The sequence below is a fragment of the Abrus precatorius genome, unplaced genomic scaffold (genome assembly GCF_003935025.1).
Source record: "Abrus precatorius isolate BTA unplaced genomic scaffold, Abrus_2018 Scaffold10, whole genome shotgun sequence".
NCBI classification, from domain to species: Eukaryota; Viridiplantae; Streptophyta; class Magnoliopsida; order Fabales; family Fabaceae; genus Abrus; species Abrus precatorius.
The window spans coordinates 23325085-23344044 of NW_020874292.1; the positions used below are offsets into that span (position 1 = coordinate 23325085).

Genomic DNA, 18960 nt, shown 5'->3' on the forward strand with positions numbered 1-18960 from the left:
TTAAATTTGATTGTTTTTTATATAATAAATAGACTGTAAAATACACATTAAACATATTAAAACTTGATTTAAAGTGTCAAATATCTTATCTTGCAAGAATAAGATCAATATATTACATGTCATATTTCACATGAAGCTTACAATATCACAACCAGCATTTTGCAGTTATAAATAAATTATTTTTTTATGCTGAAAAAAGGGAAAACAAAGCAAAATAGTCCCTAGTATACATCACACAGGACTTATATCAAACAAAAGAGAAAGGTAAATATCATGAATTACTCTTCCAAAACGTGAAATGAGAGTCTGTGGTAGAACCGACACACGAGAATCAGGTTTGCTTCACAAGAATCAGGTTCGCTTATGCGTGTTCCAAAATGGTGTTCCATTCTCTCGAGTTTTCTTATGTGAGAAGGGATCTTTGCATGTTTATGCCAAGGACTAATGATATTCTTAACTAGATTTGCTTTCTTATAACTTATTTTGCGGCTTTGTTAAAATTATCTTATCATATTTATTAAAATTTAGTTTTTAATATAGAACACAAGTTATATAATAAAATAATAAGAGATAAAAAAAATTTTATTCAAAATCGGTATACTTACAAATAAAATTGAAATAATGACATACACTTCTAAAAATAAGATCACTAGAATAACTAAATATTATAATATTTTATGAATATAAATTTATAAATGAATGAATATTATGGCAATTTTATAAATAAAATAAAATTACAAACATGTCAAAACCAAGAAATGTGACTGACAACAGGTAAAATGAAATGAATGCATTTTAGTCACTCCCAAGCACAGCCTTCAAACTCAGCTAAACAACTGTGTGTGTGTTTTCTTCAACGTTAAGTAACAAAACAACATGTTTAGGTGTCGCTTTCTCAGCTTAACCGCTCCTTTCCCACGTTAACCCCATTTTCCATTCCCATTTTCCTCTCTATAAATACCTCAATTTCCCAATTTTATTCACATTCTCATCAATCGTAAACCAAAACCTAAACAATCTGCAATCATGGCTGACCAAGCACCACCTCCACAACAAGAACTCGTACCTTCATTACACTTCCTTTTATTTCCATTATTGTTATTATTTGTTTACTTAGGGTTTGAATTTGATCAAATTGTGAATTAACAGGATGCAATTCAGGAGGAAGATCAACACCAACTCAAGTACCTCGAATTCGTGCGATTTGCCACCATTCAAGCCCTCATGGGTTGCGCCATCCTCTACTCTTACGCCAAGGAACGCGCTGGTCCTCTCAAGCCCGGCGTCGACACCGTTGAAGAAGCTGTCAAGACCGTTGTAGCTCCCGTCTACAACAAGTTCCACCTCATCCCTGCTGAGTTCCTCAGTTACGTCGACCGCAAGGTCGAGAAATCCGTGGCGGAGTTTGATCACCATGTGCCTTCCAATGTCAAGAAGGTTTCCTCCCAGGCACGTTCCGTGGTCTCCGAAGTTCGCCGAGCTGGCTTCATTGATGCCGCCTCTGGCTTCGCCCAGACTGTTTACTCCAAGTTCGAGCCAAAGGCGGAGCAGTGTGCCGTGTTGGCTTGGCGCCGCCTGAACCAGCTTCCCCTTTTCCCTCAGGTGGCCAATGCTGTCTTGCCAAAAGCTGCCTACTGTACCGAGAAGTATAACGAAGTGGTTGTTTTCTCCGCCAAGAAAGGTTATAAGGTTTTGGCTTATCTCCCTTTGGTGCCTACTGAGAAGATAGCTAAGGTCTTTAATGGAAACTGATATTGTTTTTGTTGTTTTTTGGAGTTTATATCGTCTTTTTACTTTCATTACATACAAAGGAGTTGCTAGTCTCACTAAGTTGGACTAGGATATATGATATGAATATTCCTTTTGTTTCTATAAGCATAACATGTGTTGCTTGGGCAGTTTCCATGGCAGATTGGTTTAAAATTTAATAAAATTGATTTTGGATAAATATAATTTTAAGATAATTACATAAATTAATTTGAATCAAATCATATAATTTCAATTAGAATGTATGTTCTATTTTAGAAAGTGAAAAAAATTTGATTTTGTATCTCAAAATAAAGAATTCTTATATTTATCGTAACAATATAATTTTGCTGAAGAAGAATGCTAGGATACACTCTCTTAAGCACACTTTCAAGGAGAAAGTTGCCACAAACTTACAACTCAAATGCCCATTACAAGCTAATACTGGTCATACCATGAGAATATGTTACTAGAGACTTGCCTAAAACAATACTTTCATGGTCTTTTTATGTAATTGATTTAGTTAATGAAGATCATATTAAAAGATATATTTTGAATGGAAATAAAGGTAGAGATGACTATTAAGAGTTTGAAAATGTAATTTTATTTAATACAACATATATCATCACATATATAAGTACAAGATGTTATTTACTTGTTTTATTGACGTGAAGAATCACTTTCATGTTACTGGATTGTGCATTGGTTGTGCATTATTGTAATTCTTCCAAAACATTCACATGATTGATGGCTTAGAACTGTGGGTGACAAGCCTCCAAATGCATTATTACCAGACGATTGCTGTGGCAAGTGGTGTAAAAGTATTGAGCTATTTGATGTTTGTGTTGAAAGTGGTTGTTCATTTCTCAATTAAATTAGTAAACTAAAACAGTCAATTATTACCTTCAATTTGAGAGTGCATTTAAGAAAGTGTCCAAAATGAACAGGTTATTAGCAAAGTACACACATCAAGCCCCTCTATTAACATTTAATTAAATTTACTTAAGCCCTTTTTTGGGAGAAACCAGTGATATAAATGTGCTGTGACATGTTGGTTCCTCCTTTATGTAGTGACATTAATCTAGACTGTGAAAGCATATAATAAAACTACCTGCGAATGATTCAACCGCTGAATATAATGTGAAACTATGTTTCAGATTGTCTGCATGCTTTCTTTAGGTGTTCAGATATCATCAGGGACCTAAGCAAAAATATTTATGCACTCTTCATCTTAACAATTTTCTGAGTTTCTTTGGTTTCATCGATGTTATCTATTTTCATGCGGTCTAAAAGTTCATCTACTTCTTTACCAGCTCGTTTATAGGCTTTGAGTAGGGTATGATACATTTGTCTATTTACTGTGACAACATTTCTTAATAAGCTCACCAAAACTTCTGCATCTTCTACACTGCCGTTTTCACCAATCCAACTCAATAGTGCTGCAGCCACCTTTGGGTTAGGCTTCCATCCTTTATTTTCCACGTACAAAGTGAGGGCAGTTTTAAAGCACCTCAATGCCTTCTCCATCTCCCTCTTATGCAGGTATCCACCTGCCACTGCAGTCCAACAGTTTGGGGTAGTGACCTTTTCCTTCTTTTGTAAATCTTCAAGCATGGCTTCTGCTTTCTCAGGCAAACCTTTTTCTGTGTACCCAATGATTACAATACTTGGGATTCCAAAATCATAACAATTGCCAGAAGATTCCCATTCCTTCAGTATTTTCTTAGCTTCATCAAACTCCCCAAGCTTTACCAGAGATTCTAACATGGTCATATAATCCCTGTTTATGCATCTCTTGCAAGCACTTTTCTCCAAATCCCAGACTCTCATGACCTCATTCTTGTGTCCAAGACGGGTATAAAGAGAGATGAGATGATTATAACCCTGCCCATCTTTATTATCCAACCTCTCCTCAGATTTCCTTAGAGCATAAATTGCCTCTCTTGAAAATCCTGCTTTTATATAAAAATTAGCCACAATGGAATAAGTGTTCCAATCCATCACTATGTGTGGTTGATTCTCCATCTCTTCCAATATTGTTTCCATTCCATCAATATCAGACCTCACACCATAAGAATTAATGCAAATCCTGTAGCTGAAGTTATCAGGCAAGACTTGATTTTCTTTCATCTCAGTTAGCACCTCAAGAACCTTCTCATGCTGCCCAATATTTGTATATAGACACATAATGTCATTGTAGGTTAGAGCTGATGAAGCAAACCCCAAATCCTTCATTTTGTGCAAATGGGAAAGGGCCTTATCAATTTGGCGCTGACGAACATAGCAATTCAAAAGAGCACCGTATGTCTTAATAGTCTTGTCTTGATCCTTCAAGCTATTAAAATAGTTTTCTGCAGAAGCGAAACCATGAACCTTGCCAATGAGATCCAAATGCACCGCGTGTTCAGTTGGAGAAAATATGCACACACCATTCTCGTACATCCACTCAGATACCTGCAGCCATTAAGGAACAAAAGCAAATCAACAATTATCCGTTTCAAATCATAATAGAGTAGTCGAGTGTATAAGTATTTCACAAATGCAACTTTTCAACACAACTTAGGTTCTTCAATTTCAGTTAGTTTACTTAAGAAGAAGATGATTAAGCGGAAGAGAAGAAGACGAGAAGAGAGAGAGAGAGAACCTGGAGAGCTTGGGAGAACCTACTGCGCTTGCGAAGGTCTCGAATTATGCGCTGAAGTTCTCCGACTCGAACCTTGTTCCCTTTGTACACCCAATCCTCGAGCTCTGATACAACGCTTGTGCTTGGATTTCCTAGGGGACTGATTTTGGAGTACAGGCTGGGTTTCTTGCTCCTGTTCGTGTAGTATGACCTGCTCGCAATCGCTATTCTTCTGCCAAGGATCATCTCTATGCCTATGCCAATGGCTATGGCGGCTAGGCTAGGGTTTCTCTGTCTGCAACACAAACGTGACGGGACGAGATGATGGAGATGAGACGATGATTAGCCGCTGACACAGATACGGCCCTTTTGGGTTATTAATGGGCTTCTCGCTTGGGCTTATTGGGCCAACGATTTTGGAGTTGTCAGGTTCTGATAATGCAAGTAAGAGATAGAAGGCAATTGCTATATAACTTATTCTTGAAGTTGCGTTTACTTATACATATCCTTCGCTGAAACCCTGAAAAATTTTAATGCAAAATACACATTCCAATAAAAATGTATAGTTCATATTAATTTATATCTCAATTATATTCAACTTCTCATGTTTTGTTTTTCTCGACCTAAACTAAACACACAGCAGCAGCAATATGCGGAAGAGTAAAGATCAGCCAGAAGGACTCTATCCATGTGTGTATATGCATAAAAGTATAAAGCGTAATGTTCAAATAAAAGCGACGTGGAATCTAATCTAGCTTGGTCAAAGGGTCAATGTTAAAAAAAGCCATATTATTTGACCACAATGTTCAAAGAAAATGAAAATTTGTTAATGACGTTCAACATGATTTGCTTTCTACAAAATTATTAGTTAGCCTCAAACAAGCTCTTAGTTCAACCAGGGAAGGATACCCTTTAAATGATAAAGTGTAATTATAACCATTTATTATAAAATTAATAGTCAAGAATAAGATTGTAATAACTTTATAATTTATTTTATATACATATATGTATTTTATTATAATTTTTAACTGTCAATTTTTTAATTAGTAATTATAGCTGTACTTCATATTTTAAAGTTTACTTTAAGAGAGTTTAATCTTGAAGATCACACGGATTATTGAATTATCTCCCAATTATCCCCAAAAAACATAGTCTCTTATATTGATGAATCTATAGTAGTTTTACTAAATTTCTCTTTCATGATGTTTCAATGTGTGGAAAACAACACAACCAAACGCCAAGCTTATATGGAATGAGCCCATATCCAGAAGCTTATAAAGTATGAAACAGGAAATGAAGCTGCAGAGGCCATAATAGAGGCACGTTTTTCTCCCAAGGATTTCATGCCAGTAGGAACACCTCCTCTATCGCTACTTTTTAACACACCAAGAAGCTAGAAAAAGGCACAAGAAAAATATGATTAACCAATTCCTTAAATTTTACGCCAAATCCATAGTCAAACATATTCTGTCCTCCTCTAAGTCCTCACTTTCCCTCATCACACAACAAACGGGGGTTAGTGGACATAGATATAATTTCAGATTTCAGAATAGACAGCAAAAAGCATGTGTAGGTCCTGCACTACCAGCTCAAAAGCAACGCTGATTAGAATAGTATCCATCGGTTACCTCGTTATATTAACCTTAAACACTCTTCTAGAACCTGAAATTATAAAAATGAAAGAGAAATTCAACATCTATATTGAACACACAATTTTACATGTACATAATATAAGCCACAATCTGTCACATAAAATCAAGAAACTCTTCAATTATGCATCCGTGTTTGATGTTTGCAAATAGTACATTCCCTTAAATTTCAACGTATGAAGCAACTGATTAATTTTCAAGAGAACAGAACTACATCATATGACAATAACAGGCAATAGTTGAACCCTGCCAACTTCCTAGTTCAAATTTAATTAGCCCCAGCCAGATAATAACTCGATAACAAAAATTGTTCACCCTCTTTACATCATTTGTGTTCAAGTTTTCCACGTGGGCACATGATAAGTAACAGAAAAAGTATAAAAAATAATAATTTAACCCATAAAGTTCACTTCTTGTACAAAAAACCATGAGTTTTTACCCTGATAACATGGTTCGAATTTGAAATATACAACATTAAGACTGTAGAAAAATCAACAAATTATTAATAGGCACTGACATTTCAATTTTCCGTTTCACCAGATAAAAATTTAACATGTGCGAATTGTCTCAAAAGGTTAAAAAACTAATACTGCTTGCATCTTAACACTAAGGAACACAAACATTAAAATACCTCTAAGGCACATCTAAGCTGTTCAATATTGCAAACCTGGCTCAAAGTTGATTAAAACAAAATAATTTGAATCCAGCATTGCTCAGGGAAGCAAGAGAGCTACGCGAGAGTGATATCGGCCATTTTTATATTGCATAAGCATTATGATGAACATTGGGAGTCAGTTGATAATTGATATTGTTATGGTTAGCGGACAACCATAAAACTGATGGCAGTAAAACACCTTAACAGATATGATCTAGAAAGGAACTGAAACGACAAGGACAAATCGAAACCATTGGAGGAAGCTGTTTGATCAGGACTAGTATGGTGAATGTCTGAGAAATAGCAGTTGAAAACCGGGCACCAATGGCTACATAATTCAATAATATGGTTCATTTTATAAAGAAACAAAGGATGTCTAATGTTAAGGATACAATTAAGGATGAGGAAATTATAAAAGTAGTGTTACAAATCATACCTATCAATGTCATAAAGAATAATGACACTCAATGATGACCTACGTGCATCTTCAAAATCTGTTACAAATTATTACATGATACAGCCAACACGCCAGGAAATTCAAAACTAAGGTCATTATTGTATCTTTGTAATTACAAATGAACGAAACATGAGCAAAAAAAGGTAGTACAAGTTGAAAGCATATGCTCCCAATTATCCTTACAAAAACTCAACTCTTAGCAATTGCAAATTTATAATAATTCTTCCAAATATCTAGTTAGTTCATTTTGTTTCATTTATATGGCATGTATATGTAAAACAACACAACCAAAAGTAGAGTTCTCACACAATATGAATGCATCCAACAGATCGTAAAGTAAGAGTTATGACCTAGGAAATAAAACTGCAGTGAGGCCATAATGAGGGCACATTTTTTTCTCTAAGAATTTCTAGCTAAACAGTAGTAGCATAGAAAAAGGCACAAGAAAAAGATGATTAACCAATTCCCCAATTTTCACGCCAACCCCATATTCAAACATATTCCCTCCTTCTCTCTCTTTCTTCCACTGCACAACATATGGGGGCAGTGGTATCTAAATTTCAGATTTCAGAAACATAACCAAAGACAAAGAGACAGCAAAAAGCATGTGTAGGCCCAACAATACCAGCTCAAAAGCAACTCTGATAAGAAGAGTATCCATCGGTTCCCTCCTCTTTCTCTCTCTATGTTACCTCTTTAGATTAACCTTAACATTTTCATTCTTGTCTCCCTCGAGTCTTCATGGCTCCACCACTTTGTCTTTTGACCAAAACCCCTTTTCTCTCTTAGATCTCTGAGAAATTCTGATTAAACATTTCACCTGTTCACACTCCATACTTTGCCTCACAATTAGCTTGATAATGGTAGGCCTCCCACATTAATGGTAATTTTGGATTCCACATCAAGCCCATGTGTGCATGTCTCATGCACGTATATGAAGTTTGTTCTCTTGCACCTATGGCCATAAATGTTCTTGAAACATCACTCCCTTAAGGATTTAACCTTGATCTTACTATACCTTCTTTTCATTTTTCTAGCTATCTAGCTAGCATGTTTCCTTAGATTAATTCGCCTATATATACTCCTTTGCCAACCTTTCCAACTGTCCCTTCTAACTGCTACTCCCTCTCTGCCTCCTCTCTCTCTCTTCCTCTGACACAAAGGAAGTCTTAGATTTAGTTCAAATGTTGAGAAAAAACAAAAGGGTATGCTTCAGTCCAGATATCAATGAGAAACCATCTATCTTTCTCAAACATGGTGGTAATAAGAAGAGGATCATTGGAACTTGGAATTTTTCAAGATTGCCCAAAGACCCTATATTGTCACCTGTAAGGTTCCTACTACGGCTTGGAGCAAAGGTGGCAAGTTCCATTGCTGTTGTTTCTATGGGAAGAAGATCCTCCAGGAAGGTTTCTTCATCCACTTTGGTAAGGTCACGTTCATTATCAGACCCCAATGATTCATCGTACCGTGCTAAAGCCGTAGAAGATTGCATTGAGTTTTTACATTCTTCTTCCTCTAGGGAGAGACCCAGTTGAGTCTCTCTCTGTAGCACATCATGGTTTGGAAAGGTTTTCAAGGTTGCTAATTGCAAGAGATGTATGTATATTAAAGAAAATTAAAGGGTTATGCTTTATTGATTTGAATTGACATGTTTATTAGTAGAAAATAGTGGTTTATCCTTTGTGCACCATGTCACTTTGGCAATGCAGTTTGAGTAGAGACACTAGTATAAAACATTAGCTCAAATCATAGTTTGAATTGTAGACTCTAGTCTTTTCTGTTTTTTGGAATATATTGTGGTTATCAGTTTTCATTTATTTCTTGCTAATTGTTATCCGAATATGAATACTGCCCAATTTTTCCCCTCTTTTTTTTTTCCATACAAAATAATTTTTTTATACTTTCTTCCAAAAGAAGAAAAAGAAAAGGATGAGCTTCTCGATTTTGACTTTTTTTTCTCATTCAAATTTTAAATAATCTTGTCGAATTATGCAATCATTTTCTTTTCATAACACTGTAGATCAACGTGATTGTATAATTTTATATATGTAGAAAATGAAAAGGCTAAATTCAGAACAAAGAACATTGATAAATTGGAATCCATTGAATGTGATTAATTGAATATCTGTTTTCATTTATTTCTAGGCAATTATTATCCGAATTCGACACCATCCAACTGCCCCCTAAAAAATGAAATATAAAAAAATTCTCATGCATCTTACCCAAGTTTCAAAGACCGCGGTAGTAGACTTTTAACCTTTGAATTATTGGTAGTAAATCATTTATAAATGAAATAGTTGTTGATAATGTTGTATGACGAAATGCAATTGCATGGTGTATTAAAAAAAACATTCTTTAGCATACTCTTAGTTATTAATTAAAATTTGTTGAAAATCATAAAAATATAAGAGAAAATTATTAAATTAAGAATAATTTTTTTAATTAAGAGTGAAGCTCACATTAAATTTTATAATAAATTTTATTAGTATTCCTCTTTGCAATTAATTATGCCACCGGCAATTTTGAATGGGCTGTGGGCCTGAGATGAATTTAACCACTCGATATATACCCCACAGCTCAAAGACAGGAGTTTCCACTTTTTAGGCTTCTACTGTTCTATCCCACACTGGGAAAGCAACTGCCAACCATATGCTGAAAATCAGTGAGTAACCCAATTTATCCACTTTCAACAATCCTTTGACCAAAGCACTAGAAATTCACCCCAAATTACCCAAGGAATCCACCAACACTACTATGCATTACTAGTCATACTAATCTTTGTGGTTAAATATGAACTTACACAATTAAATTACAAATTACCACTGGTGGTAAGATGTTAAAAGCATTGGATAAAATGGAAATGTAACGAGTACATCAAGAGCATGGAAACATTGATTGCTCCCACAGGCATGCATCGGTCAGGTGCAATGGTTCCACACCCCTAAGAAAAAGACCGCAATAAAATTGATCCAACAATTGTTTCCTAGTGACACCTTGTTTATCATGTCTTTTTGTCTTGTTTTTGTTGAAAGAGACTAAAATAAAGCAACAGCTTAACATCATCAATATCATCCAGTGGAACAGTAACAAGTTTGGATGGTTTATCTATAAATAAATTTGTATTCATTTCAAAAATTGTGACAACAAAAGACTCGCCAGCATGCAATGATGGTCCAAGAGAAAAGAAAGCGTTAAAGTTCACACGTACGCTAATAATTATCACTACACAAATCATATCATCGTAAGAAAAAACAAAGTTACAAACGACATTATGAATAAACAGTGCATGGCACGTTCAAGAATCCAATGAGAGGATTTCAAGTTCTCGGAGTCCTTGATTGGAAGCTTTTTTTAACTCCAGAGCTCTCTTGTAAGGTGGGGCAATAGGGGGCTGAACAGGATCCAAGCTCTGATAGGTTCCCCCAGCAACTTTAGGTAGTGGATATGAGCGATCAGAATCATACCCACTAAGGTCCCCACATGCTAGAAATGGGATATACACCTTATTAGGGCCTTCCAACCACCCACTACAACAATCTGCAACCCATATGCATTAATTACTTGAAACCGAAGCCATGAAAATAAATACACATGATGATAATGGAATCAGTAAAAAATTAAATTATTTCTAAGTTAAGATGATTAAGCATAAAATTTATGAAGCTAAATTTTCTATTCTATGATTGCTTATAAGATTGATTACAAGGACTTATTATGTATACCTGTGTCATCTACCCCTGAGGGACTTCCAACCTTCTCAAGAAGGCGATGAAGATCTTCTGGATTGAATCCTTCAGGAGGGGAATAGTTTTCACAAACAGCAAATGCCTCTGCACGGGTGAAACAAAAAGAAATAGCACAAATAGTATTATCCACCTTCCTACCATTTTAAACCATCTCACTGGCATAATTAGCAAGATCAAAACTAGCTTAGACACCTGTAATTGCAAGGTGTTTGGAGGCACAGGAGCTGTATGTTCAACAACTGGTATATTCCAAGTTTATATACATTTCTTAAGTGATAGATTAGCATCTGTCAAATCTAATTAATTTTATGAGTTATGACTGCCAATTCCTAACCAGTCTCACGAATGCAAATTCATAAGTGATGGCAAATCCTCCTATATAATCATAAAGAAACTATAAAGAGCTGAAAAAGTACGCATATCAAAAAATAGCAAGTAGTGGGAAACTAAAATTTTTACCAATGCTAGAATTACGACTGCTTTTTGGTTTTGCGAAAGTCACTACGGGGAAAAATAATTTTAGCTGCAAACAAAAAAACGACAGAGTGTGTGTCATGATGATTGTAAAGCTGCTACAGAAAAAATTTAAATTCATGAAAACTAAGAAATAAAATAAGACCAAGGCACTTTCAGAGACAATGATATGCCTTTTGCCACTTGCCAATTATTATGTTACAAGTATTTAGCAGAAAGTAGAACAGCACAACAATTTCACAAATACAACTAAAATTTTGGATTCAGCCATGAGTAGGTTCTAAATCCCAACCAGACAGCATACTCAGTGATGGAATCAATTCATACAATTTTTCTTTAACTTATGTGATTGTACTTTCATTTATCAAGAAAGCAACACAATGGTGTTCCTTTTCTTTCAAAGTACAACTATTTTGTTAGCACCTTAGTATCCAATTGCCTCATCATTTCCCTTCAAAATTTTGGAGAAAGTAGTAGCACTGTAGCAGTGAGTTTTGTCATTCCTTTTCCACAAAAAGTCCATATTTGTATGATGATCCAACACCCAAAGTCAGAATGAATAGAAGTTGCGAACATTTGAAAGCAATGGAAGTAATCCAAATACAACGAAGATCATCTATTTCGCTTTTGAGAAGCTGTTGCAAAAGCTAACTGAAAAGTGCAATACATAAACACAAACATACTTATGCAAATGTGAAACTATGCATATACACAAGTCTCCACTTCCTCAAATCTTAATGGTAAGGGTAAACTTCAAATACCTGACAGTATAAAAGGCTTGTATCCTTTCCTCTAAATATCTTTGCAATAAACTTCCCTCCTTCCTTAAGTACATGAGTAACAATTGTCAACCCCTGCAGGGAGTAACTAGTTAACATCAATCCGCAACCAAGAAGAAAGCCATACAAAATCATGAAAGTCTTTGCAAATCAATGTGCACCTCATTCAAAATAGACCATATAATGTGCACCTGTGAAGCCTGGACACCTCTATGCAATGGAGTGTCCAGGTATTTGACATTGGTGTGACATAGGCTAGACACATGTCAGACACCAGTCTCCAGGTGTCCAAATTTAAAAATATTTTTTGACGGTTCGGACACGTGCCAAACACAGATACCAGAAATTATATTTTTAAAAAAATTAATTGGTTGAAAGATTAAAAAATGTTTCGTCTGTACGTTTACATTTCAGCTCCAAAACTTCCTCCTTTCTTCCTTCTCCCATGGACGACATTGTCTGTTAACTATTCTGGTGTCCCGTAACTCACCTGTTTCATCCTCCTCTATTCGTTCTGCCATTGACCAGGAGGTCACGTTTTGCAGTGTTGAACTTCTAGTTCTGCGACTATGAAGGCCCATTGCTTGCCATTCACCATTCTCCAGTCCACGTTCATCCCTGTTCTCTGTCTTTATCATTAATTTGTTTCACTGCTTTTGTTTCTGTGCTCTATCCATCTAGTAATTTTTGTTAGGATATCATATGAAAATTGTAAAATCTAACAACTTTGTCTTGAGAAAATGAACAAACAAATCCTAATTTTCAATTTAGATTTTTGTCAATGTTAATCATATTGAAATTTATATATTTAAGTGTCTTAGACTCTTAGCCATATATATATATATATATATAAGCGGTGTTCCAGTGCCTCTATATTTTGGACATCAGCAGTGTCGTAGTGTCTGTGTAGGAGTTGGTACTTCGTAGCTGTGCACTAATATGTGCTTGATAGAAATGAGAGTAGATTGATTGAAAATAAGCGAAAATCAGTAAACCTTGCTTTGCAAAAGTGTAAAGAAATAGATAAAAAAACGTGATCATTGATTTTATTCCCTCCAAATTTTTTAACATCCCCAGTTTGCATCAATGATAATGTGAAAATGTACAATCCAGATGGCAAAAAGATAAAAGGTGCAAGTAACAACAACAAAAGGACAGGAATTAAACACTTACTGCAAGTATGAGTTGGGATTGTACAAACTCATCCATGTCATGAAGCCCAGTAACTGCAAAACACAAAACTTGCTTTCTTAAACTACAAGTAAAATAAGAAAAATGCTAAATATCATTAGGAATTTTTCTACAAATGTATTTCAATTGACATGATGAGAGATAAATCGATTCTGGTGGGAGTAATTGGTGTTTGAGGCTTGAACCAAAATGTCACATAATATGTAGTTTTTTGTAAACATTAGTTTTCATGTGAAATTGCACTTCTCTAAACATAAATATTGTGTATGAAGAGACTATGAAATTAAACCAAGCATTTTCTTTACCATCAGGAGCACCATCACACACAACCAGGTCAGCCTTGCAACCATCAAAATGTCCAATGACCTGAAAAAATCAAGATGGAAAAAGCGGGTTCACAAACTTTAGTACAATACTCATGCAAGACAATTTAATTGATGTGGAAAAGCAGCCTCCAATAAGCAAGTTCTTCTATGTAATTCTTTCAATTTTCAACAAAACCGTAGACTCCAGCATAAGAGGATCATTTTATTAATATCAAAAGACATGCTTGCACAAGTCAAATACATACAAATTGAGTTGATTTTGTAATACTGGAACTTAACCCTTCATATTTCCATACTATGGTCCAGTTTGGATTACTCAAAAAGTACTAATTAAAGACAAAAATTAGAAAGTAAAAATGAATAAAATTTCTTCTGTAAGTTAAAATCAACTTACGCTCTTTTACTTTTTTAAAAGTTTTCACTATTAACTTCTTCAAAAGAATCAAAACATGGGGTGCATAAATTAATTTTAACTTACGAGAGGAATTTTAATTATTTTATTCCTTATTTTCTTCTCCTACAAGTACTTCTGCAAAAGTTTACTCAAATTGGGCCTATATCTTCTCATTATTTCTACCACTCCCAAAAAAATGTAACATGTATGCACCAAAAGCAACTGGCTAAAAAAAACGAAACAAGTAGTATCCCAAAAGGAAGCAACAAATATACAGTTGAAACTCGGATGATAGAGAAACCCATATATTAAGGGAAACTCACTATGCATACACAAATTTCAATAGGGAACCAAAACTAAACTGCTAATTAACACTGTCTTTCCAATACCTTGCCTTCATTCACATAAAGCTTAGATAAGCAAAAGTGTTGAATATATTTTCTAATTTTACTGAGACAAGCAGCTATACCACTTCAGCAGTCCGAGCATTAGTTATATCACCCTGCACCTGGATGACACCTTCAATTGGAGCCATTGGCTGCAAATCAATGGCTACAATAAGAGGAAGATTTTGATCCCTGCATATCATGATGCAGCAAGAAATTGATGATATTGACAAAAAGGGAAACCAAAGTTTGATAGAGCTTAATTTTAATCACACGTCTCAACATCAAGGAAACCCTTAAGTAGAGAATTTCCAAAGAAAGTCAACTTACTTCACATCAGGTGCAAGCTTGGCTGGGAGATACAATTTACGACTCAAAACCTGTATGAATTAAGTATTATACACTTAAACAGACGGCTATCAAACAAGACCTATGAATGTATGGTCTTGCCTCGTGAATGCATGGTAACAACTTAGATATCTTGTGTCATTATTCAAACTTCGATAATATATTTCCATGTGCAACAAGGACCTTGCTTCCCATTCGTAATGAAGCTAAATTTTTTTAGTAAAATAGTACATCATGATTTTTTATTTTTATTTTTCTGGTAGAAGCTAAAGCATCCCAAAGTGTAAAAGAAATGTGAAACAAGTGGAATGCCTGTTTGTTCATTAACAGTTCATAGGTCAGGTCAGTAATAATTTCATCAGTAGTACCTGACTCCAGCTACCTGGGGCAGCACATAAATCAACAACACGCTTCACTCCTGCAAAAAAAAATAATGAAAATTACTAGTTTAGAAGCTGACAGCAAGAATTTGAATTTGTGCACATTCTGTATTTATTATATATGCATGCACATGTGCATGTTCTGTAGCTCAAGACGGTAGAAGAAAAGGCTTGATACGAAACACAACCTTTCATTATTTTTAAGACATTAAATAATGCTCATTTTCTATATATTAATGACAGAGGGCAATACTAATTTTGCTAATACAATTGAACACAAACAATCAACCCCGGGCTCCCATGGACGAGATACACACCTTCAAAAATGTTGAATTCCTCGTCTATCTGAAGAAGTTTAAAGGCACTTCGAGCACGCCAGCCTTCTTCTTTTGCTTTCCGGTAATATATATCCTGAAAACGAATTTAACTAAGCATGAAAACATCCCCACAAGAAAAAGAAGAAGAAAGAACACTATGATAAATCAACCGCACCCTCTTATCCCTTGAAGCCTTGCCCATCGTTTATCGCTTACTTGCACTGCCACAAATTCCAAACTCAAAATCCCTAACACCAATAGTAAACACAACAAAATGAGAAATTATAACAAGGAATTTAAACAAATAAAAAAGAGAAAAATCTGTTTTAGACCTTTCCTCAAACATTTGCTGTGCTACCAACATAAACCCTCCCTTCAAATTTACACACCTAAAGCTTCAAAATTTCTGAAGCCCCAGATTTAATACTACTTTCATAACCCATCAACATCATCAAGTCAGAGAATTTCAAAGTAACAAATTTCCAATACAGAAATTAAAAAAAAAAAAAACGCACCTTTTGTGCTGAATTGAACGATCAAACCACCACCGTTGCCACAACTCACTCACTACCAGTACAGCAAATTCAGAATTACAAAATCGAATTATAAGACGGGGTTCACAATCTCGTACTGTGGCCGAGGTGAACGAAGCTAGCTAACGTTATGTTAGGTTAGGAATATCTGTAACTGAATTGGGTAATTTTGTGACAGTAACCGGGTCAACCCGTTTTCACACCCGGTTTTATAACCCGTATTGACATGGCTGGGTTGGAGCAAATGAAGCCTCAGAATCTGAATCAGATAGCAATTCGCGCTCAACAACAACTCATCACAAACCCTAATCCCCAATTGTTGAACCCATTACTAGCACTTCTAACAAGCTCACGAAATGCATTCTTTCATCTCTACAACCAAATGCTCTCTCACCCTTCTTCCCACAACCACTTCACCTTCACCCACGCTCTCAAGGCCTGTTCTTCCCTCCACGCGCGCTCCAAAGCCCTCGAAATCCACGCGCACCTCATCAAATCCGGTCACTACTTCGATCTCTTCATCCAGAACTCGCTGCTCCACTTTTACCTCATCCACGACGACGTCGTTTCGGCTTCGCGTTTGTTCAGATTCATTTCTTCACCCGACGTCGTTTCGTGGACCTCAATGGTTTCGGGCCTCGCCAAGTGCGGCTTCGAAGCAGAAGCCATTCGCGCGTTTTCGTCGATGAACGTGAAACCCAATGCAGCTACCCTCGTTAGCGCTTTGTCTGCATGTTCGAGTCTTAAGGCTCTGAGATTCGGCAAGGCCATTCATGGTTATGGGGTGAAGTTAATTGTTGATGGGAATGTTGTTTTTGATAACGCAGTGTTGGATTTGTATGCAAAGTGTGGGTCTTTGAAGAATGCAGAGAAAATGTTTGTGAAAATGTCTAAAAAGGACGTGGTTTCTTGGACCACATTGTTGATGGGTTATAAGCGTGGTGGGTACTGTGAAGAGGCTTTTGCCGTGTTCAAACAAATGGCGGTTGATGCTAAAGCTGAGCCTAATGAGGCAACTGTTGTAACTGTGTTGTCAGCATGTGCTTCAATTGGGACTTTGAGTTTGGGTCAGTGGGTGCATTCTTATATTGACTCAAGGTGTGATCTTGTGGTTGATGGTAATATTGGGAATGCTTTGCTTAACATGTATGTCAAGTGTGGTGACATGCACATGGGGATTATGGTTTTTGATATGATTGGGAATAAGGATGTTATCTCATGGGGTACTATTATTTGTGGCCTAGCTATGAATGGCCATGGAAAACAAGCTTTGCAGCTATTTTCACGCATGTTGGTTCAAGGGGTTCCTCCAGATGATGTTACTTTTATTGGCCTATTGTCTGCATGCAGCCATGAAGGTTTAGTGAGTGAAGGGATTATGTTCTTCAAAGCCATGAGAGATTTTTATGGCATTGTGCCGCAGATGAGACATTATGGTTGCATGATAGACATGTATGGACGTGCTGGTTTGTTTGAGGAAGCTGAGGCCATCCTTAGAGGCATGCCTGTTGAAGCTGAAGGGCCTATTTGGGGAGCTCTTCTTCAAGCCTGCAAAATTCATGGTAATGAGAAGTTGTCTGAATGGATTGGGGAACATCTTGATAAAAAAAATGTTGGTGTTGGGACTCTTGCGTTACTGTCTAATCTTTATGCTAGTTCTGAACGATGGGATGATGCTAATAAGGTTCGTAAGACTATCAGAGGCACTGGACTGAAGAAGGTAGCAGGATGTAGCTGGGTTGAGCTTGAAACATCTACCAACAGATTGGATTCAAATTTATGTGTTGCCTAGTGGGCCTAAGGGGAGGATCAATGAAGTTGCAAATGGATAACAGTACGTCAGTACAACAATGATATAACCTCTCAAGGTTGAAAATGATCTGTCTCAACATTGCTATGTTCATACATATACTCAATATGAGGTTTATTTCATCCGCAACATTTCTATGTTGATACGTAGACTCAATATGTTATTTATTCCATCCTTGTACAGCCTAGTTAAGTCTTACTTTGTGTGTGGATTGGCGATAAGCAGGGCAATCCAATAACATTGATGTCCAGTAAGTTTTCTCTTTCATTTGTACCTTCTGGAACTTGAACAATGTACATGGGCTACATTTAAAAAGGTATCTCGCCCTGTAGATTTCTTTTATACAGTTTGCGTCTTTTTAATATAAATAAATACTTTGATTTGTGTGTTTTTTGCCTTCAAAGCTTTATGCTTTTCTTGTTTCTTGATAAAACTCATTCACCATTGTTATCTGGTTTTCTGCCTCATTGTTTCTGAAAATTTGTCTGCTTGTGTTCAATCCTGATTCTGTTCGGAGCTCTCATCCATAATATACATTAGATCTAGGAAAGAAGAGGTAAATATATCTTTAGAACAATGAGCCTAATGTCGAAAGCCTTACATTTTTCAATAAATTTCTTCTATTGTAAGTTCTTTCCTGAAATTGCATTGCTGCAGGAATAGATGGTTACGGTATTGCTATGGTAATAACTACGAGTTTCTGGTGTATTTTTTGAAGTAGAACTAGTAAGGAAAAATCCCTGACATCTGAAAACTGAGTATTAATCACTGAACAGTCTCTCTATTAGGTGCCTGGACCCTGGAAAATTGAGGAAACTGAAACATCTGAAAGACCATATTGATAAATTTTCAACCTGTTTTTTTATTCAGAGGAAGAAGCTGCCACTTACTTTAAGCAAAAGGTAAATGTAATTGCAGTTATTCGTTAAGGTAAAGTTAATCGCAGACCTTGGCATAAAGTCTCATAGAAGAGAAAACTACGTGGAATGAGAGAGAGTAATAATGAAATAAAGAACGATAGACAATAAATATCATTCATTGAATAAAAATCTGTGATTTCTGTCTAAAAAAATTTTGTGTAGCTAAGATTAAAATTTTGTGATAATTGGCTTGAGCTGGGTCTTGACCACTAGATCCAAACAT

The 18960-nt window shown here is 35.8% G+C and overlaps 4 protein-coding genes across 6 annotated transcripts; 2 read left to right on the top strand and 2 right to left on the bottom strand.

Annotated features, from left to right (window-relative positions):
* The first annotated feature begins 892 nt into the window (after positions 1–892).
* LOC113871619 (stress-related protein) lies at positions 893–1938 on the top strand. Of its 2 annotated transcripts, none has more exons than XM_027508715.1 (2): positions 893–1062; positions 1150–1938. In XM_027508715.1, exons 1-2 carry the CDS (start codon positions 1027–1029, stop codon positions 1750–1752), a joined length of 639 nt encoding a protein of 212 aa, XP_027364516.1. In that variant the 5' UTR covers positions 893–1026; the 3' UTR covers positions 1753–1938. The 2 variants fall into 2 exon arrangements, with proteins under 2 accessions (XP_027364516.1, XP_027364520.1); XM_027508719.1 differs by having other exon boundaries at positions 898–1054; positions 1145–1927.
* On the bottom strand, positions 1586–4811 carry LOC113871607 (pentatricopeptide repeat-containing protein At4g21705, mitochondrial). 2 transcript variants are annotated; one of them, XM_027508708.1, is made up of 3 exons: positions 4391–4771; positions 3133–4200; positions 1586–1717 (listed from the first exon to the last, which is right to left on the bottom strand). In XM_027508708.1, the coding sequence occupies exons 1-3, from the start codon at positions 4613–4615 to the stop codon at positions 1715–1717; spliced, it is 1296 nt and encodes a 431-aa protein (XP_027364509.1). In that variant the 5' UTR covers positions 4616–4771; the 3' UTR covers positions 1586–1714. The 2 variants fall into 2 exon arrangements, with proteins under 2 accessions (XP_027364509.1, XP_027364506.1); XM_027508705.1 differs by lacking the exon at positions 1586–1717 and having other exon boundaries at positions 2865–4200; positions 4391–4811.
* Positions 4812–10240: 5429 nt separating this feature from the next.
* LOC113869085 (putative tRNA (cytidine(32)/guanosine(34)-2'-O)-methyltransferase) lies at positions 10241–16815 on the bottom strand. Its single transcript, XM_027505231.1, has 12 exons — positions 15990–16815; positions 15650–15722; positions 15475–15568; positions 15146–15195; positions 14760–14809; positions 14513–14621; positions 13629–13689; positions 13306–13358; positions 12115–12207; positions 11339–11402; positions 10856–10963; positions 10241–10670 (listed from the first exon to the last, which is right to left on the bottom strand). Exons 2-12 carry the CDS (start codon positions 15674–15676, stop codon positions 10429–10431), a joined length of 951 nt encoding a protein of 316 aa, XP_027361032.1. The 5' UTR covers positions 15677–15722; positions 15990–16815; the 3' UTR covers positions 10241–10428.
* Positions 16004–18197, top strand: LOC113869076 (pentatricopeptide repeat-containing protein At1g08070, chloroplastic-like). The gene has a single exon (XM_027505219.1). It carries the CDS (start codon positions 16234–16236, stop codon positions 17797–17799), a length of 1566 nt encoding a protein of 521 aa, XP_027361020.1. The 5' UTR covers positions 16004–16233; the 3' UTR covers positions 17800–18197.
* Positions 18198–18960: the final 763 nt, after the last annotated feature.

Bases quoted from the DNA above. Each gene is read 5' to 3' on its own strand.
- LOC113869085 (XM_027505231.1), bottom strand. From the start codon at position 15,676: ATGGGCAAGGCTTCAAGGGATAAGAGG. The intron at 15,569-15,649 runs GTGCGGTTGATT...ATTCGTTTTCAG, and splicing joins AGGCTTCAAGGGATAAGAGG to GATATATATTACCGGAAAGC. The intron at 10,964-11,338 runs GTAAAAATTTTA...TCACCCGTGCAG, and splicing joins CAGTCGTAATTCTAGCATTG to AGGCATTTGCTGTTTGTGAA.
- LOC113871607 (XM_027508705.1), bottom strand. From the start codon at position 4,615: ATGATCCTTGGCAGAAGAATAGCGATTGCGAGCAGGTCATACTACACG. The intron at 4,201-4,390 runs GTTCTCTCTCTC...TAATGGCTGCAG, and splicing joins GGTTCTCCCAAGCTCTCCAG to GTATCTGAGTGGATGTACGA.
- LOC113871619 (XM_027508715.1), top strand. From the start codon at position 1,027: ATGGCTGACCAAGCACCACCTCCACAACAAGAACTC. The intron at 1,063-1,149 runs GTACCTTCATTA...GTGAATTAACAG, and splicing joins CACCTCCACAACAAGAACTC to GATGCAATTCAGGAGGAAGA.
- LOC113869076 (XM_027505219.1), top strand. From the start codon at position 16,234: ATGGCTGGGTTGGAGCAAATGAAGCCTCAGAATCTGAATCAGATAGCA.